The 17293-nt window shown below is 33.7% G+C and overlaps 1 protein-coding gene across 4 annotated transcripts in view; it reads right to left on the minus strand.

Annotated features, from left to right (window-relative positions):
* Positions 1 to 17293, minus strand: part of LOC109535746 (pleckstrin homology domain-containing family G member 5) — a 122807-nt gene that overhangs the window by 38264 nt on the left and 67250 nt on the right. Inside the window, exon 2 of one of the 4 annotated variants that reach the window (XM_019901709.2) lies at positions 15066 to 15796. The exons of 2 other annotated variants lie outside the window; for them this stretch is intronic. In XM_019901709.2, the coding sequence (XP_019757268.2) occupies positions 15066 to 15428 (363 nt within the window). In that variant the 5' untranslated portion in view covers positions 15429 to 15796. Of the gene's footprint in view, positions 1 to 15065; positions 15804 to 17293 lie in introns of those variants that run through there. One more of the 4 variants, XM_048664804.1, reaches the window with a different exon arrangement.

A 17293-nucleotide genomic window follows, 5' to 3' on the forward strand; every position in this document is an offset into this window, starting at 1 on the left:
CAAAAGCGGACGTTGTATGTAGTTATAATTTTTTCGTTGTTCATGACTCTTCACTCGTATATTTTTAATAGAAGTATTAAAGGTTTTTAAAAATACACGAGTTTTTGCCACTGTGGCGAATACTGCTTTATATTATAAAGTTCTTCATCAATATTTTATCGTTTAGTTGAGTTTTGTGGCTTTTCAAGTTTTCTTTCAATTTTACTTTGTATTTCTAATATAGTGAAAAATAAATAAAATACTCTTAAAATACACTACTTTTTGGCCTATTGGTAATTATGTTTGGTTTTGTTACTGCGGTTGATCATTATTTCATCTGCTTAGTTTCATTGGTTTGAAGTTCTTTTCAAAACTTAGTTGATGAAATAATGGTCACAAAAAAAATAAAACAGTACTCAGCAAGGAGCGAAAAAAATGGCATAGTTTAAGAAATTTACTTAAAGTATTTCTTAGAAAAAGATACCAACTGTTAAACATACAGCGTCTACTTTGTCATTAAATAGAATTTGAAAGAGCAGAAGTTAAAAAACTGACGGAAAATAATTATTATAAGCTCAACTATTATCAAATTGCTTCGTTCCAGTTTGGAAAAATATGTAAATTGCAACTTATTTCGTAAAACTTTCTAACGCCTTTGCTCAGTGCTTTCCACGCTCCTCAACAGAACTTTGCTGCCAGAGCGGTGTTTTAAAAAATTCCTCCTATCAATTTCCTTTTTGCTTCGCACAATAATGAGCTTTTCCAACATGAAGAATAATTCCATTATCGATTAATGGGCAAATATTGGCCTGCCTCTTGGAAGTAATGCGAGCCCTCAGCTATTTGCATGCTTTCTACGAGGGTTACCGAACAACGAAAACCAATCGGCTTTAAGTGTTATGCTTAGGATGGCGATTTGTTAGTTCCACATTGCATTTCATAGGCAAATCCTCCCTTTGCCATTTGTTTGGCCGATTTATCCGAAAATACGTGCGGTTGAGTATTTCCTCCATGAACATTTGGGTGTTTATTCATTCAAGCAGTTCTCTTATTATAGGGGAGTAAACGAAGTCTTCAGTGATTAGTGTGTACAAATGTACATTCTGGCCTACATGCGCCTAAATAGTTCAGGAAAAGTTCTAATAAAAGTTAGCTAACAGAGAAAAATAAGTGTTTCTAATTAACTGATAATCCGTAAAACGAGAATGTGATGAAAAAGTGTAAAATATTCAGATTAAAAATTCTCTATCAATTTGAAAGACACCCCCTTAGCTGCTGAGGTTTACAAAGCCTGATAAAAATGAAGTTTAGCTTGTTCTAAATAGAAATTTGCGTCAAGTTCTCAATTTACTTTAGCATCTAAAAGTTTTGCCTGAAGACTGACTTGAGCCCGACAAAATCCATGTCAATCAGTCGAATTTCTATTGTGAATCCCTGTCCTTATCACTCTTAATTTACGCGGTAAAACTTCCTACTCACACTATTTCCTGTTTCAAATTCATACGCATTTGTTCTTTTATCATATGCTATCATTTCTCAATGGTAAAAATTGCATCAGTTCAATTTCTTTGAGATCTTTGAACGCAACTTGAGGGATATTTGATTGTCTGTCTGGCTCCAGGCATTCGCTTTTTCAGAGCCACGTAGAGCCAATGCAGACATTTTAAAGTTTTAGCTTTTCTTGCCTCAAATATGTTTCCATTTTCCATTTGACCTTATAATGATTCACTTTGAATTCTTTACGCTTATGGAAAACATCCATCGCTAAAAAACTAATATCTTAACTGAAACTTAATAATAAATAAACGAAAAGAATGTAAAGTCTCTAGCTAATTAGGAAAAAAAGAAACACAATAGGACAAATATTACTGGTTTTGCTGCATTTGGATTTGTTTTTCGTTTCAATTTTAATATATATTCATATATTTCCGATTAAAATATTTATTTCACATTTTATACATTCTTTTATATGCTACCGTTACCTAAACCAGTTATTCGCAACTTTTCCTTTTCAGTTTTCAGTCCAGTAAATGGCCTAATCTTTGCAGCATAATCTCAGGTCTGCCACATGAAAAAAAGTTAATAAAAAGACGGATTAAATGAAAAGAGTTTCTTTATAGCATTTGCAGGTTTTGCGAGCTGTCTCTTACCACAAGCTCTTTATTGAAACAGTTGGCTCAGGATGACGCTTTCTTTTTTCATCAAATCCAATCATACACCGCAAACACGCAATATTGCTGAAAAAACGCCAGACTCAATAAAAGAAATTTGATAAATTGCCACTTGGGGACCTAAATAGAAATGGCGAGAGCGTTTTTGGGAGTGGAATTCAAGTAATTATTTCTAGTGAAACGCTAATTGGTACTGCTAGTTCATTTTTGTGGTTTTAGAGTATTTTTTTTTAAATTGAATGCTCGATTTTTTGGAAAATGCATAGTTCCGCTTCCAATGCTGGAAAATGATTTACCAGACTGACTCTGAGGCTCGAGTGCAAAATAAACCGTATATTTGCAACTCTCGCAGTAAATTCGCAAAATTCGATACATTTATTACGAATCGACGTACTCAAAAGCAGCTTCATGTATCCTCCAGCGCTCCTTTTCATTTCCTGCTTTTGCCGGTATTCCTGAAAATCTGAAAGCCACTTTGAATATTTCTGGCAAATAGAAAGTCTATATTCTGCAGAGCACCTGGAAATGATTGTAAGGATTTTTGACGAATATGTTAAATGTGACTTGAAATTGAAATACTGCACAAGTATATGGGGAAGTTAGAGACACTGATGAATTTGAAATTTTCTTGAAACTAAAAGTTCTGTTATTTTTTCGCATTACCAGACGGTTTTGAAGAGTTCACTGCAAGAAACCTTTTGAGCTGCCGGATATTTTATCAAGAGCATACTTTTTGAATAGGATGAGTCGTTAGGAAGAAGAAAAATTGTGAAAGTGGTTCAAAATTGCAATGATTTTAATTGCTCGAAATTGTAAGACAATTTTTTTAAATTAAACATTCTTTTGCACAAGAGGATAAGAAACCGAAAACTCTTATGTGAGTTGAAACTTTAAACCTCCATAAATCCCCATCAAATAGCCCCATTTTAGCTCACACAACACATTATTTTTCAGATTTAGACCCAATTTATCGCTAATTCAAAAATAATTTTTTGGAACATAAAAACATTGAATAGCGCGGTTTTTTCTGAATTAAGAGAAAAAGTGAATAACAACTATTTTATCTACTTTTGCCAATTCTATCCAGTGGGATGCTCAGAAATTATCCATACTTTTTAATTTGGAGATTCAAAATCATTTTAGGCATTTATTTTCAAACCCGTAATCGGTAGAATTTAAAACAATTGCGTCACGTATGGAGCTAAATCACATTTAACATTTATTTAACATTTTGTCGAAGCACCATTTTTTTGCACAAAATGATCGTTTGGGAGCGAAAAAATTTTAAACTTGAAAATAGCGGAATTTCCTAAGTTTTAGATCCCGCGAAACTTTGGACCACAAATGTTGTTGGATTCCATAAACTTTTCTTCCAGATGATCAAGATATGGAATAAATACATGCCCCAAAGGGTTCTGAAGTTTTATGGAAAAGTCCATCACTGACCTAAGGAGAGAAGCCAAAAATACACCAGACTTTTATGAAGACTGGAACTTTAAATCAGCATAAACCCTTTAAAGCCTCATTGAATTGGCCGATTTTCGCACAAGGAAATTTTTTTTGTATTTCTGCAGATTTAGCATTCTTTGTACGATTTTAATTTTCTCTTGCTTGTGAAACATTCGGAAGAAATTGCTCACCACAAGGGCTTGAAGACCCAAAACAATCATTATTTTCAAATTTATTCGCTTCTATATTTGTTTGCTCAAATTGAGATTCTGCTTCACCTTCAAACTCTAATTCTTGTACTAACATTTTATTAGAAACACTAACAACTACTCCAATGGTTGTTAAAGTTTGGCACAAGAAAACTTTTTTACGCGGGCTCGCAACAATGTCCCGACTTTCCAAATAAAACCAAAACTTTGTTAATGAATCGTTAAAATAGGTGAGTGTTTCTTTGGGTAGGCAATAAAGCCCGACTAATGGTCCCCCAGTCCCCTTTTATCGGTCAATAGGCGCGCAAATAAATGGCGAAAAAGAAAAAATTAAATAAACGCATAAAAATACGGGGGACTATTAATAACACGCCCTGATTACTGGGTTCTCTTATCAGATGTTATTGATAGAAAGGGCCGTCCATAAATCAAAACACCGATTAAATATAATTAGAGCAAATATTTTGTAAGATTTATAATGCGAACTTGCTTCGTCATTAATACTCAATAACATGGCAACCAATTCGAATATTTTGCTTCGAAGTTTTACCGAAAATATTCAATGTTTGATTAAAGATGCCCGAGAAAGATTGATTACCTTGGTTTTGAGATGTAAATGGAATATTGGACACTTCGGAAAATGTTTAACGGTCATGTGTAGAGTAGCAGAAAATATGGCCGAAAATAAATTAGATGTTGTTTAAAATAGAATTTATTATTTGCAGCTGTATTTTGCAACAAATAACTTAAATTTGCGAAATGTGGAGAAAAGTTTCTGCAAAAATTCACATTTTCCAATTTAATTATTCGAATATTCCGCCGTTATTTCTCTAAAAACTCCTTCCACAATGTAGTAGAATTAAAATACAAAATAATTTATGTTCTAACTTAAGTGGCTTAGTTATCGCATATTCCATCGCAACTTCCACGAGGGCATTAATTTAATACTCCAACCGCCTGAACATCGCATAGAAGATGTTTTACAAACCAAACTGACGGAATGGGATCTAAAGATAACAGTCCAGGATATTATATTAGTGTAGCTTTCTTGTTCAGCCTTCCAGAAGCTGTCGCTTCTTTGTTGTGAACGGGGAAAAATAATTAATAATTGTTACGTGACGAAAGAAATTGGTTTGCTGAAGTCGCCTACCTACTTCTATCGAAAAACTGTGGATAAAATTTATATTTTGGCAGGTTTTATTGAATAGGTTTCTCATCTGATATATCCGATGATAAAGACAAATCCTGAAAAATTCCTATTGTGCCATGATCGTATAAATCCACAGCTTGAAGCTTCTGAGAAACTTTTATTACAACGCTCCGTAAGCAATATAATAGGAATTGCCCGGCTCTATAATAATAAAGCACGCTAGTTGCATTTCATGGGTAGGTTTTATTGGGAAAATTGCCGGATTATGAATTCCCCATCTGGAATTTTCATGCTGTTGTCTTCTGAAAATTTGATTATGAGAATTCTGAAGATTTTAGCCCAATTTGGTGCCATTAAAGTGCCAATTTTAACAGAAAAAAAGGGGTTTAAGTTTAGTAGGTTTCTGAACCAATTTTACTTACCACAAGAATTAATACCCACTCAAAATTTTATTTTATTTTGTTCAATGAAAACTTTCGCTTAAGAATAAACTTGGGTTCTGGAAAAACACAAACATTTTCGAGTAAAAAAAATCCTCGCATAAAACCAGCAATTTTAATTAACGAACGTTTTGTGCCCCAAAACTTGCCTCATTTAGGACTCTCCTTAATTGAGTCATTTAACCAAATGGATTTTTTCCTGCTGAGTGATCAGAACCGTCACGTCAACTGCATCAGGCCACAGCTGAAAGGTAATTAATGGTTTTGGATTAACAGGGCAATTAACTGAACGTGTCAAATGAGGATGTATTAATTTCTGGAAAATTGCATCGTTCGTTAAACCGCCGAATGGTACGAATTCTCAGTAAAAATTAAGCCGCTCCAGAACACACCAAATTTGTGCAAAGCTGCAATTTTTCCACGACTCAACCTACCAAGTGAAATTCCATATTAATTAAACAGCAAATTTTGCAAATCTATCATCTGCATTTGTACGTACAGTTTACACTTTCGCTTTCTTCCGAATAGACTTTCATTAGTATGTGAGTTAATTAAAATGTTTACTTCGTTATGCGGACTTGCAGCAAATGATTAAATTTAACTTAACGAAATATATGCCACAAAGCAGCATCCGATTTTGTATGCAAAAGCATCCGGAATTATGTATAGTTTACGACCAAACTGGATTATTTGTAATCGGCTCGACGCCGGGATAAAGAGCTTTAATATAATTGGACTGTATCTTTCCTGCAATATTAAATGTGCAAAATTCCATCAGTTTTCTTAGGAGAAAAGTTGTGGAAAATTGTTTACTTTGCGCCACAGGAAATTTACTCGTAGATTAATTTCCTGCATATAAAGCAGAGTTCAATTAAAGCAGTTTATTAATTTGCAATTTTGTATTAACATGTAAAGTTCCAGATGTAAGCTTTCAACGTTTTTAAGCGCACATTTTATATATTTTGCTGCTCGCTTTAATATTTCAACAAACGTCGGCCAATACTAGTAAGTGTCTTCTTTGACTTAATTAGTTTCATTAATATACTAAAATAGTTCTTTATTTTTTTCCCGTTTTGCTTTCTTCTCTACTCAATAATTGCAAAGGTTCTTTCCAAACCCTACGTTCAACAGCACATGAGTTCCAGCTCTTTTGCAAATTTTTATCGATAATTTTTCTTGTTAAATTTTGAGTTCCCATTTTTCATCTCTACCAGTCGCAGTTGGTGTTTTATATTATTTTTATTTTAAAGTGTTTTTCACCTATCTTCTATTAACACATTTTACTACCTTCAAATTTCAGCTTTTTTTTCAACGTCTCGGCCAATTCTGATTTTTTTGGAATTGGTAAATGTTGGCTTCAAAATGAATGTTGCATTAATGAAATACTTTTAATCAACAGCAGCTTCAGACGTTTAGCATTTATGGACAAGATATATGACGCGAAAAATGCTCATAATTTCATTAAAATTGAAAATACACCTGACTTTTTTCGAATTGGTAAATGTTAGCATGAAAATGAATGTTTGCAAATGACTGCACTATATGCTTTCAAAATTCGTAACTTTCTTTCTGCTGCCAACAACGACTTCAAACTTTCTCAATTTATAGAACTGCACATGCGACACTGAAAACACTTGAAACTGTGAGAATCAATAGAATATTGTTGAGCTCAATCTGTTCTGTGATATCAGCAAAAACGTGGGACCATGCTTTCAGAAGCTTTATTTTGTACCTTTTTGTGTAATTTATAAAAATCGCTTGTTTAATAATTGTCTTTATTTTCCAATTCAAGTACACTTACTGAATGGGGTTTTTGCGTCTCTACCTAGTTGTCGAAAAATTGGCGCTCGAGCTCAAATGGTTTTTGAAATAAAAAGGAATTTTCAATGTTGAAATCAACCGCACATAACTAACAGTTTTTCTTGAAATTTTGGTTTTTTTTGAAAAAACGACAAACATTTCCCGGCTCATACTTCAAAATACCCGTGGTACAAAAATGAGCTTAGCTGAACGTGTAGCTCAATTTTATCCTGAGATATGAGCAAAAGAGTGGCATTATGTCTCAATTATGGCCTTGTCTTGAATATTTTTATCTAATTTTCCAATGTCGGTTGTGTGGAAACTGCCACTACTTCCTGGCTCAAAACGCTATCAGAATTACTCAATTTTTACTTAAAAGTATGTATTTTTAAATTATATTCCATCTGCTTTGAACATACTAAATGCAGCGAACCGTAAAACCATACCGGAAACAAGCAAAGTAGAAGAAAGAGGCTATAAATGAGGAATATATAAGGGAGCGTTCTTAACAAAACATGGGACTGTGCATTTACGAATCGAAATCGAAAGAAAATCGAAAACGAATCGTTTGATAAAGTCGTGTAAAACGATAAAGGAAAAAAACATTTTTACTTCTTCTTAAATATGTGTCAGCTTTTCGCCAAGAAACAACGGTTTATTGTGCTTTTAAAGTCCATTTTAATAGATAATTGCAAAAATGATTGAATTGATTTTAGGAATAAACTAATCAACAACTGGCTGTTGTCCAACTGGATCATACTTTTCGGATCGATCAGAGCTGTGTATCGTGAATGTGGGCCATTCGACACGCATCAGAACCGTCTCTTGGCCTATCTAAATGGAACTCGGTAAGCAGGAAACATTATCTCTATTTGCGGAAGCCAAAAAGCGCATTGAGGACGATTTAGTGTCGCAATCTTAGCCAATATCTGGATATCGGACACTACAGGAAAGAGCAGATTTGTGTTTTGAGTTTTGGAGCTATTAGGGACGGATATTGCGGGATTATATAGATTTTCTCAAGGATTCTGCTAAGGCTATCGCCTAGCTAGGTGGTTGATTATTTGAAACCCCTTTGACATCGAAATTTTTGCGCATCATCTTAATATTTAATATTAACTTGCAGCGGCAGCAAGAACCAAAACTTAATTAACTTAACATAACAAGTCGTCGCTTTGTTAAATAAAACAGCTAAAATATATGCTAACATTGAAGACCTCTCAGAACTGAGCGGGATTTAATTACGAAAGGAAATTCATCTAATAACTTATAAGTAAACTTCACTGTTTCTCGCATTCGAGTTGCCGAAACTTGCTAATTGATTTTAAACTGCTATTTAAGAAAAATTAAATGCTGATGTTTCTCAACTAATTTTAACATAGTCGGGCTTATGAGCATTTATAACGCATCTTAGGTTAGTAGAGAATTACAAACAAATTGCAGCAAGTATTTTTTCATGGTTTTCACGTTTATTTTCAGGCCAATAATTAGTTGGCTGTGGAAAAAAAGTTTCAAATTTTTCAGGCATAGAATGCAGTCGTGTGCAAGCTTTAATTTGTGAGCCAACAATTGCAAATTCTTAAAAAATTGGAAATGACTGTGATTTGAATGGCAGTTTTGAGCATTTTGAGCTTCACATATCTTCCATAAATTCGGACAGTTTGAAGTGGATGTTTGTAGTAGATTAATCTACTACAAACATTTTAAAAGTTTTATTTAACATTTTTAAAAGTTAACACTTTTTTAAGCGTAGAGTGCAGTCGTGTGCATCGCTTTATTTTTAGGCTAACATTTGGCAATTCGGCAAAAATAAGAATTATCTATTATTCGAATGAAATTTTCAGAAAAATTAAGGCCTTAGTTGAGTTGTGTTATTTTGACTTAATATTTGTCTGGTTAAAATATTTTTACAAGTCAGCTAAACACATTTTTAACTGCTCATATCTTTATCCTGTTCAATATTTCCTTTGAACAACATCACGTCAATTTTAATCGGCAGGTATATACGAGGAGTTCTTCCTTCTATATCCCGACAACGCGGAACTGAACAGAAAAGTTTGGATAAATAGGTAAAGCAATTTGGGGAGCTTGAAACAAACTTTTCGACTTCAGTATCGAGTTTATTCTGAAATCTAGTTATTACGAGTGTCTTTGGCGTTTTAGATGATCTGTTAGCGCTGTGTGGACGATAAATCAGCTCAATCTAATTGACAACAATTAAAAAAACTAATTAAGTATTCTCATGTGTACTAAGAACAGAATGTGCATATTTCTAGAAATCGCAGCAACTTTTGCATGAAAATGTCTATTCTTTATTAACCGAATTAGATCTCAATTATTTTGCAGCATTGCAGAAAACTATTAAAAAGGGCTTCTTTAAGATTCTCTGTTATGTTGGTGCAATTCATTGGGTAACATAATTAGAAATGAACTTTTTACATTTGCGGATTTTCCTGTGTTTTTGCTATTTTGATTAATAAATTGCCCCTTAATCTTTCAAAATTGATTTCTTTATAGCCAGACCATAAACAGAAAACATCGACAACCCAATTTCAGAAATTAATTAAGGCGATTTCGTTAATACACTTTGTGAATTCACAAAAACCACATTTCTCCAGTCGGAAAAATGCATTTTCTATCAGGATTCTCGTGCTGCGAAATTAATTTATCCGATGGGATATTAGTTTGAAGAACTATATTTTTAAGTACCTAATCTGTAAAGTGGATTGGTAAGCGATTTTCCTAATCAGCTTAAAATTCAATTCCAGAAGGAAATAGAGCGCACTAAAACGTGGGTAATGGAAAGCTCAAACCAGGTTGTTTAGAGCAGTTTGGCCTTTAGAGCAGTGAGTTATTACTAACACCGATGTGCTCCATCTTGAAGAGTCGTTTCAACCAAATCCTGTTTAAAATTTGAATTTTCAACATTTGTGTGAAACCCCTGTTATTTGACAAAGTTTTCTAATCTGGTAGAGCAGGAATTATTTGAATCATAAAGCGTACAAATATTGAACACTCAAAGGTTAATATCTCTAAGAACCACAAATTTCTACATAGCTGTGTTTAATTGAATTTGCTTATCATCGCCCTCTTAATAAAACATCAAAGAGAAATGCTGAAATTAAGGATCTCCTATAACAGAGTTTGGATTTAATTACAAAAGGCATTTCATCTAATAAGCTATAACCAAGTTTCGTAGCTTCTCGTATTCGAGTGGCTGAAACTCGTTAACTGATTCGACACTGTTCCATAAGAAAATTAAAAGAATATCGTTTCAGTAAAGAAATGGCCAGGAAGTTCTTCTTGGAAATATTCGTGCAATGCGGAAAATTCGCAAGAAGTTTTGGTAGGCTGGAAGTATAATCCAAGCATTAAGAAAGGAGCCTGTAACGGATTTACTGGAACGAACGGATGTTGTTGCCTTAACAATCGGTCCAAAGGAAATTTTAATTTGAAGCTCCAAACACGTTCAAAAGCCAACTCATTGCAATTAATTCGCAATATCTTGTGATACTTGAAAATAAGATTTTTAATTAAAAATAATAATTGCTAAAATAATTTATGGTGAGTTGTAAAACCGTTCTATAAGTGGACATATAAAACCAACTGAAACTTTTCCTGATCCCTGGGAGAACCCAATAATCCCACATACTGAATATATAGAAATTTACCACTCTTCGTTAAAAAAAAGTAATTTAATGTATCCGCTATGAAAAAATCGAGAATTTTCTAAATCGCCTTTTAAGAGAAGGAATCTTTTTCCTGATTCCCTGCTTTCGACCCACTTGCATGTCACAAACCTTTTTTTTCGCTCGGATCAGAAGCCGATTCACGCAAATGATTTATGAATGTCTCTCGATTTAGTCGAGGGACGTAAACAGATTAGTTTACCGTTTTAATGGAACATCCGAAACCCGATCCCGAATCGGATGATGTTTCGCGTCTTTTTCCATTAAAGAGACTGGGACAGTAACATAATGTACATTTGGTAGGGTTGTTTCGGATGACACATTTTCCCTTTAACGCATAGTTATGCGGAACAAACAGACTAAGTAATGCAACAGAAAAAGCAGCTAAATATTGAAAATCTGCAAACTTTCACGTGCAAATTTAAACAATTAGTTAGGCAAAGCCCTTTAAAAAATTCCAGTTAATCCAACTAAAAACCATCATAAATTCATTGGCACGTCAACCATTATCGAATGGAAGGTTTATTCAAATGGCTATTTCCAAATCACCAGCATATTCCCATATGTTTCTCCGGCAAAATCTGAAATTAATGCCTTTTTAAGTACCATTCCAACTGACAAATGAATTGTTTGCTGAAAATGATAAAAAAATATCGAAGCAATTCAGTTGTTTACCAATACAACATCGATCTACTGTCGTGGAAAGCCATTTTCAACTTTACCACTGGAATGAAATTTGTTTGAAGGAAACAGCTCGAACATGAAAAATTTGATGATACTAAAAGCAGCGCGAAAACAAAACATTTTAATACACTTCTGAGTGTTTTGAAAATGCTTTCAGTGAATAATGAGATCGTATTTCAAACATTGCTGGAAACTTTCAGGTTTTGTTTGCTGAAACTTTAAAAGTTTTAAACATTTTTGTCAATTAATCAGGTTGAGAGTAAAATTATAATTATACAAGATGAAACACCAGATGCTTAAGTCCCACTCCTTTTGATAGTATAATAAATCCGTATTAATGGAAGATTCTATTGAAAATTTCATTCAATACGCGAGCGAATTTATATTTTACATTTTGCTCCGTCCTCCGAACGTATCACTAATTCTTTGCTAAGTTCTTGTTACGAATATCACTGGGACGAAATGGAAATAGGGATTTCGAATGGTTCAATTTGAGTATTTGCAGCTCACCGGCAATCAATCATCTTTTAAATTTAGAAGTAGAAAATGCTCGCTTCATTTGATAATTGTTTATGAGGATCGATCAGCATTGGATATTCGAAATATTGTGCTAGAAAAAAGCGCTGAAATGTGTCAAGGCTTTTTCATGGAAATAACCTCAACTGAAATTAATTTTTTAAGTCAGAATCAAGTAAAAAATTCTCTAGTGGAAGACGCGTTTTTCGATTAAGTGAAAAGCTCATGAGAAAGCACATGAAAGGAAATTGATCCAATAAATCACCGAAAAGTTAATGCTGTTCCATAATTTATAAGACTGAATATGGTCTTTAGTTCGAAGCCGGCGGCTCAACCTAAGCAATAAAGTAAATAAATAAAGTATTTCGATGCAGGGCATTGTTCCCTTGGCTGTAATACTCTTAAATCTGAACTGGATCTTTGGAAGTTCAATGCCCTCCATATAGGTTTCCTCAACAATTTAATTCCCAGTCCTTATTTTTACATTTTACAATTAAATAGCTTAACGTTGTAAAATAACTGCCAATCAATTAAAGAACAACAACTCGTTGCGGTTTTCCTGGCAAACACAGTGCAGAAAAGGAAACGGGCAAGTCAAGTATAAATAATGTTAAATATTTATGAGACAGGAAAACTGTTTTTGGTTGTATCGCAATGAAATATCTACGAAAACAAACAACCAAGCAATAAGGAAAAGGGCCAATTTTGCCATTTGTCTTGCCTTAATGCGATTGCAGTCGATTGAATATAACACTCTAATAAACAGGATATGTTTAGAATTTAGTTTCAACCAGGTGAAATTATTAGTTATCTTAGTATGCTGTTAAGCTGCTCAATAGCGTTATGGATTTAATTGATACAAACAAATAAAACAAGGTAGGACTTTAAATGCGTGTATTAAACGAAGAAGAAACAGCAAGCAGCATGGTAAGTTCAAAGTTTAACCAATGAAAGCGTGTGGATTTTCATGTGGGAGGGGTTTTAATGACTGACAGCCAATTAGGTTGAATCAGGTTTAGTGGATGCTCCGCCTACAACGTCGAACAGTTTCTATCTCTATTAAATACACAGGTTTGGAAAGCGGCTTTGTTTCACTCGAACAGACTCATAAAACATCATGTTTATTGCACTGTTATGTCGGTTATATCAACTGCATGCAATTAGGAATTTATGGAAAGGTATTTCGCTTTCATCAATTAGTAAAATGATATGGTATGGTAGGTAGAAAATGTACTACAACGCAAATGAGGTTTATTGATATATTGCTATTTGTGATTTTATTTTGTTATTGCTAGAATCAGTTTGCGGTTTGTAGATTAATTAAGACATATAGTAGTATCCTATTTACTGTTTTTTTAAATTTCCTTTCTATGTGAAGACAGAAAGTAAAATCTAATATCTATTGAGAAGAAACATTTTATTTAGAAAATTATATGAAAATGTTAAAAGATAAAGGTAGTAAACGATCAGTTTTTTACTTGAAAAATGAAACTGTTAAAAAATAGATTGTTAAAGTGTGATTGATGTATGCTGTGATAATTTTTATTATTACTCTGATCAGTTTACGTTTTGCAGATTAATTAGCGAACTTATAGTATTTATTTTATTTTCCTTCGGACGCAAATATGCGAGTGAGTTTTCAGATCAAACACAGATACGGAGAGCAGAAATAAGTTTAAAAAACTGTATAGAAATGTTCTCGGAAAAAAAATTGGCAATAAGAAAGGTAGTAATTGAATGATAAGTTTCTGCATTCATAACTGAGGTTGTAAAAAATAATTTGCTAAATAAGTTTCACAAAGCCTGAGACCGGACAAATAAAAGCAGGAAAATCAATCTTACAAAGGCAAAACTTTTTATTGAACTTCAAGTAACAAAACTAGAAACATAGACAAAAATAATAAAAATATTCAAACTGCTGATATGAGTTTTTTAAATTTATAAATACAGTATGTTTACAAAATTGTTTAAAAATGTTTTCTTCGAAATTCGTCGACAAAAATGGTAAGTGATCGATCAGTTTTTGCATTTAATCTGAAACTCTACCAAAAATTGATTTGTCTTAAAAAACAAAAACATATTTGCAGGTAGAATTATGTTACAAATAAGGGAATTTTAATAAAATAGCAAGCAACAAAATTGAGAATAAAGGAAAAAATATGAAAACGTTATTCGAAAAAAAAAATGTAAATGTCGTTCAAAGCGATTCTTTGATTCCGATTACAGAAGTTATCGAGGCGAAATTTGTCACAAAAATCCTGCTCCCTATTTTATCGGGCAACATTGGAAATCGTTATAGAAGCACTTCGCCTTTAATAAAGGCTCCAAAGTTTCAGAAAAAAAACTTAAGCCAGCTGTAGTCCAGTCAAATGTTTTTATATTGAATGTCTCAACGACCGTGTTTTGGCTTTTAACTTATGTTATGCAAAATAATGTAATGTTGTGTACGAAAGATTTTGAATTAAAAATTTCCTGAACATGCTGTTCAGGGAGCACCCGTTTTTCACAAAATAGCGTTCCGACAAATATTCTCATTAAGAGTACAATTAGTCCAAAATTTAGGCAGATTTTAAATCATTTCAATTTTATGCATCAGAGACAGTTTGCTGAAAAGTTTGAAAAATGTAATAGTCAAATTAACATTTTTCGCTCCATCGCTTTCCGTTTAAAGAATAAATCGCTGACAAAAGGACCAAATGACAAACTTAAATATTCTCTTGAGCGCTAATTTCCGAGCGGTAAAGTTATTCTTAAAATATAATTAGGGAAAATTCCATCGTCCACGTAAAATATCCATCTTCGTTAACGCTAATTGCCCATATAATAACGGCGGAATTAATTTCCCATTAATAAAATGCCCTTTCAGAAGGCCAAATTGTTTGATATTCGCATCACGCTTTTAATGCGCTTGTTTAAAACTCAATTGAGGTTCAAATGAATCCCTGTGCAGTTTGATGGTAAGACTACTTTAGACCTACCTGCAATTTCCCGATTGGCGGAGAAACGACCAAAAATATCCGCATAGTTGCCTTGAGGAAATCGTCCTGCTTCAGTCCCTCTTTACTCTTAGTACTACTACTACTTTTGTATCTACTGAAACTTAAACTAGGTCTAATGTCTTTTTTTTCACTCTTTCGAACACCTTTGTCGCCCGGTTTGGGCGCCACTAAATTGTCAACGCATTTCACAGAAACACTTTTAGTTTTGTCGCGAAAACTTAACGCTCTAAAATAGTCAGTTTTTGAAGCACCTTCTAGGCCGATTGATTTCTGTTTCGATAGCGGTTGCTTATCAGCTTTCTGCTGCTTTTCCTTATCTTCGCTCTTCTCCTTCTTCAGCATTTCGGGTTTCGTTAGGGAATTTTTCCGAGAAACCGACTCGCCCTTGGATTGGGAATTTGCCTCGGCAGATGAGGACGATGAAGTAACATGTCGCTGAACTTTCCTTCTAATCGAACCGACAAATTTTCGCCATTCTTGACCTTCTGGTTGTGTATTCGGTTCCTCCTCGATATTTAGGCTTTCGCGTGCGATTTTCACTGGTTTCGACGAGAAAATCTTTACGATATTGAACACGGTTTTCGATTTACTTTTTTCTGATTTAGGCTTGATTATGATGAACTTAACTTTAGTACACTAGAGGATACGATGGACATTTATGTTGATTTTTACAGTTTCAAATAAGCGCATATGCTTCTCCAGAAATTCAACTGAAACATATTAACACGATTTGTATTAGAGCAAAATAATACCTTTCGGTTCGTTTGGATATACTTGATACTCAATATCATATAAATAATAACGCATGCAGAATAAAAAAATATATTGTTCTTGATTTGTTGTTGTTCTGATAGTTCTTCTGATTCAACTTATTTTAACTTCGTGATTCTTATAACTTATTATAAATGCGTCTGCCATCGACCTTGGATTGTTCCATATTTGGTTCTCCTTTTCAAGCAAATATGAACATCACACATTGTCGATTCAATCGACTCATTAATTTCCACCAAATTGGGGATGGGAGACCTTGCCATATAAATCCCGCTCATCCATAATAAGCGTGAAGGGTACCAAAAATTGAGCCGATCTAAATGAAATAAACCGATTTATAGGGCTATAAAGATGTCGAGACACATTCGAGCGGATTAATGTTAAATCAAGATTCACATAGAACTGGCAAGGTAAACCCCCCACATAGGATTTATGGAAGATATTAATTCTGCGTGAGGAAACCAAGCGTTGTATTTAATATAACGATATGGGATTAGTAGATATTAAGGTTATTAGCAAAGTTTCGGAACAGGGATGATTGAATCCGGGATAAACTTGCAGACATCCGATTTGAAATGCTGATGGCGACAGAAAGAGGGAACTTGAGGCTGAAATATAAACGGGCTGAGGTAAATATTTGGAGAAAGCGTCGCGACGTTGGTTTGGAAAAAATTAGTTAGCATCGGCAAGTTCATGGCTTTTTATATAAGTTTTGATGATTGAATAACAGTCAAAATATTCGACAATTGGTGTTCATAACCCATGAGTGTATGATACACTCGATGCTTTAGAAAATATTTTACTTGACATGAAATCTTCCGGAATATTTAATGAAATTCAGTTTACATTTAAAACGAAACTTATGGTTTTTTCTACAGGTGCAAACGTTTAATTTTGTATCCTTTTATAATACTTTTTGAGAATAATCATTCCTGCACATTATAGAGAAACTTCATTTATTTTGCACGCAAAAGCTCTCTAAACAAGCAGACTTTTTCTTGTCATCCAGGTGCGAAAGGTGCACTGTTGCCCTATTTGAAAATCCCTTTTTGCAAATATTTCCGATTTCAACGAACGAAAATCTAACGAAAGCCGTTAAGATCTATCATTTTCCATCTCTTGAAAGCCTCTAAATAAACTTGGTGATCAAAATTTTGGCTCACAGTATAAAAACGATTCATTCCCGATTCCCTCATTGCCATTAAAGATGACATAGAAGGCAAATTTAATTAAACCAGCCTCGAACCAATGTGTTGACTTTCAGCTGCTTTGCGAAAATATTACCCTGACACTAAACCCGTTTACATTAGAGATTTATAATGTCGCTGTACCGTATCATCTTGACATAATGGATTTTATAAGCTGAATGTGCCCATGCGACTCCACTGACATTACATTTATAATGAATAGATGCATAATCTATTATAGATCATGCC

This window comes from Dendroctonus ponderosae, unplaced genomic scaffold, assembly GCF_020466585.1.
Source record: "Dendroctonus ponderosae isolate FM_Combo_2020 unplaced genomic scaffold, Dpon_F_20191213v2 Dpon_F_20191213_3, whole genome shotgun sequence".
NCBI lineage: Eukaryota > Metazoa > Arthropoda > Insecta > Coleoptera > Curculionidae > Dendroctonus > Dendroctonus ponderosae.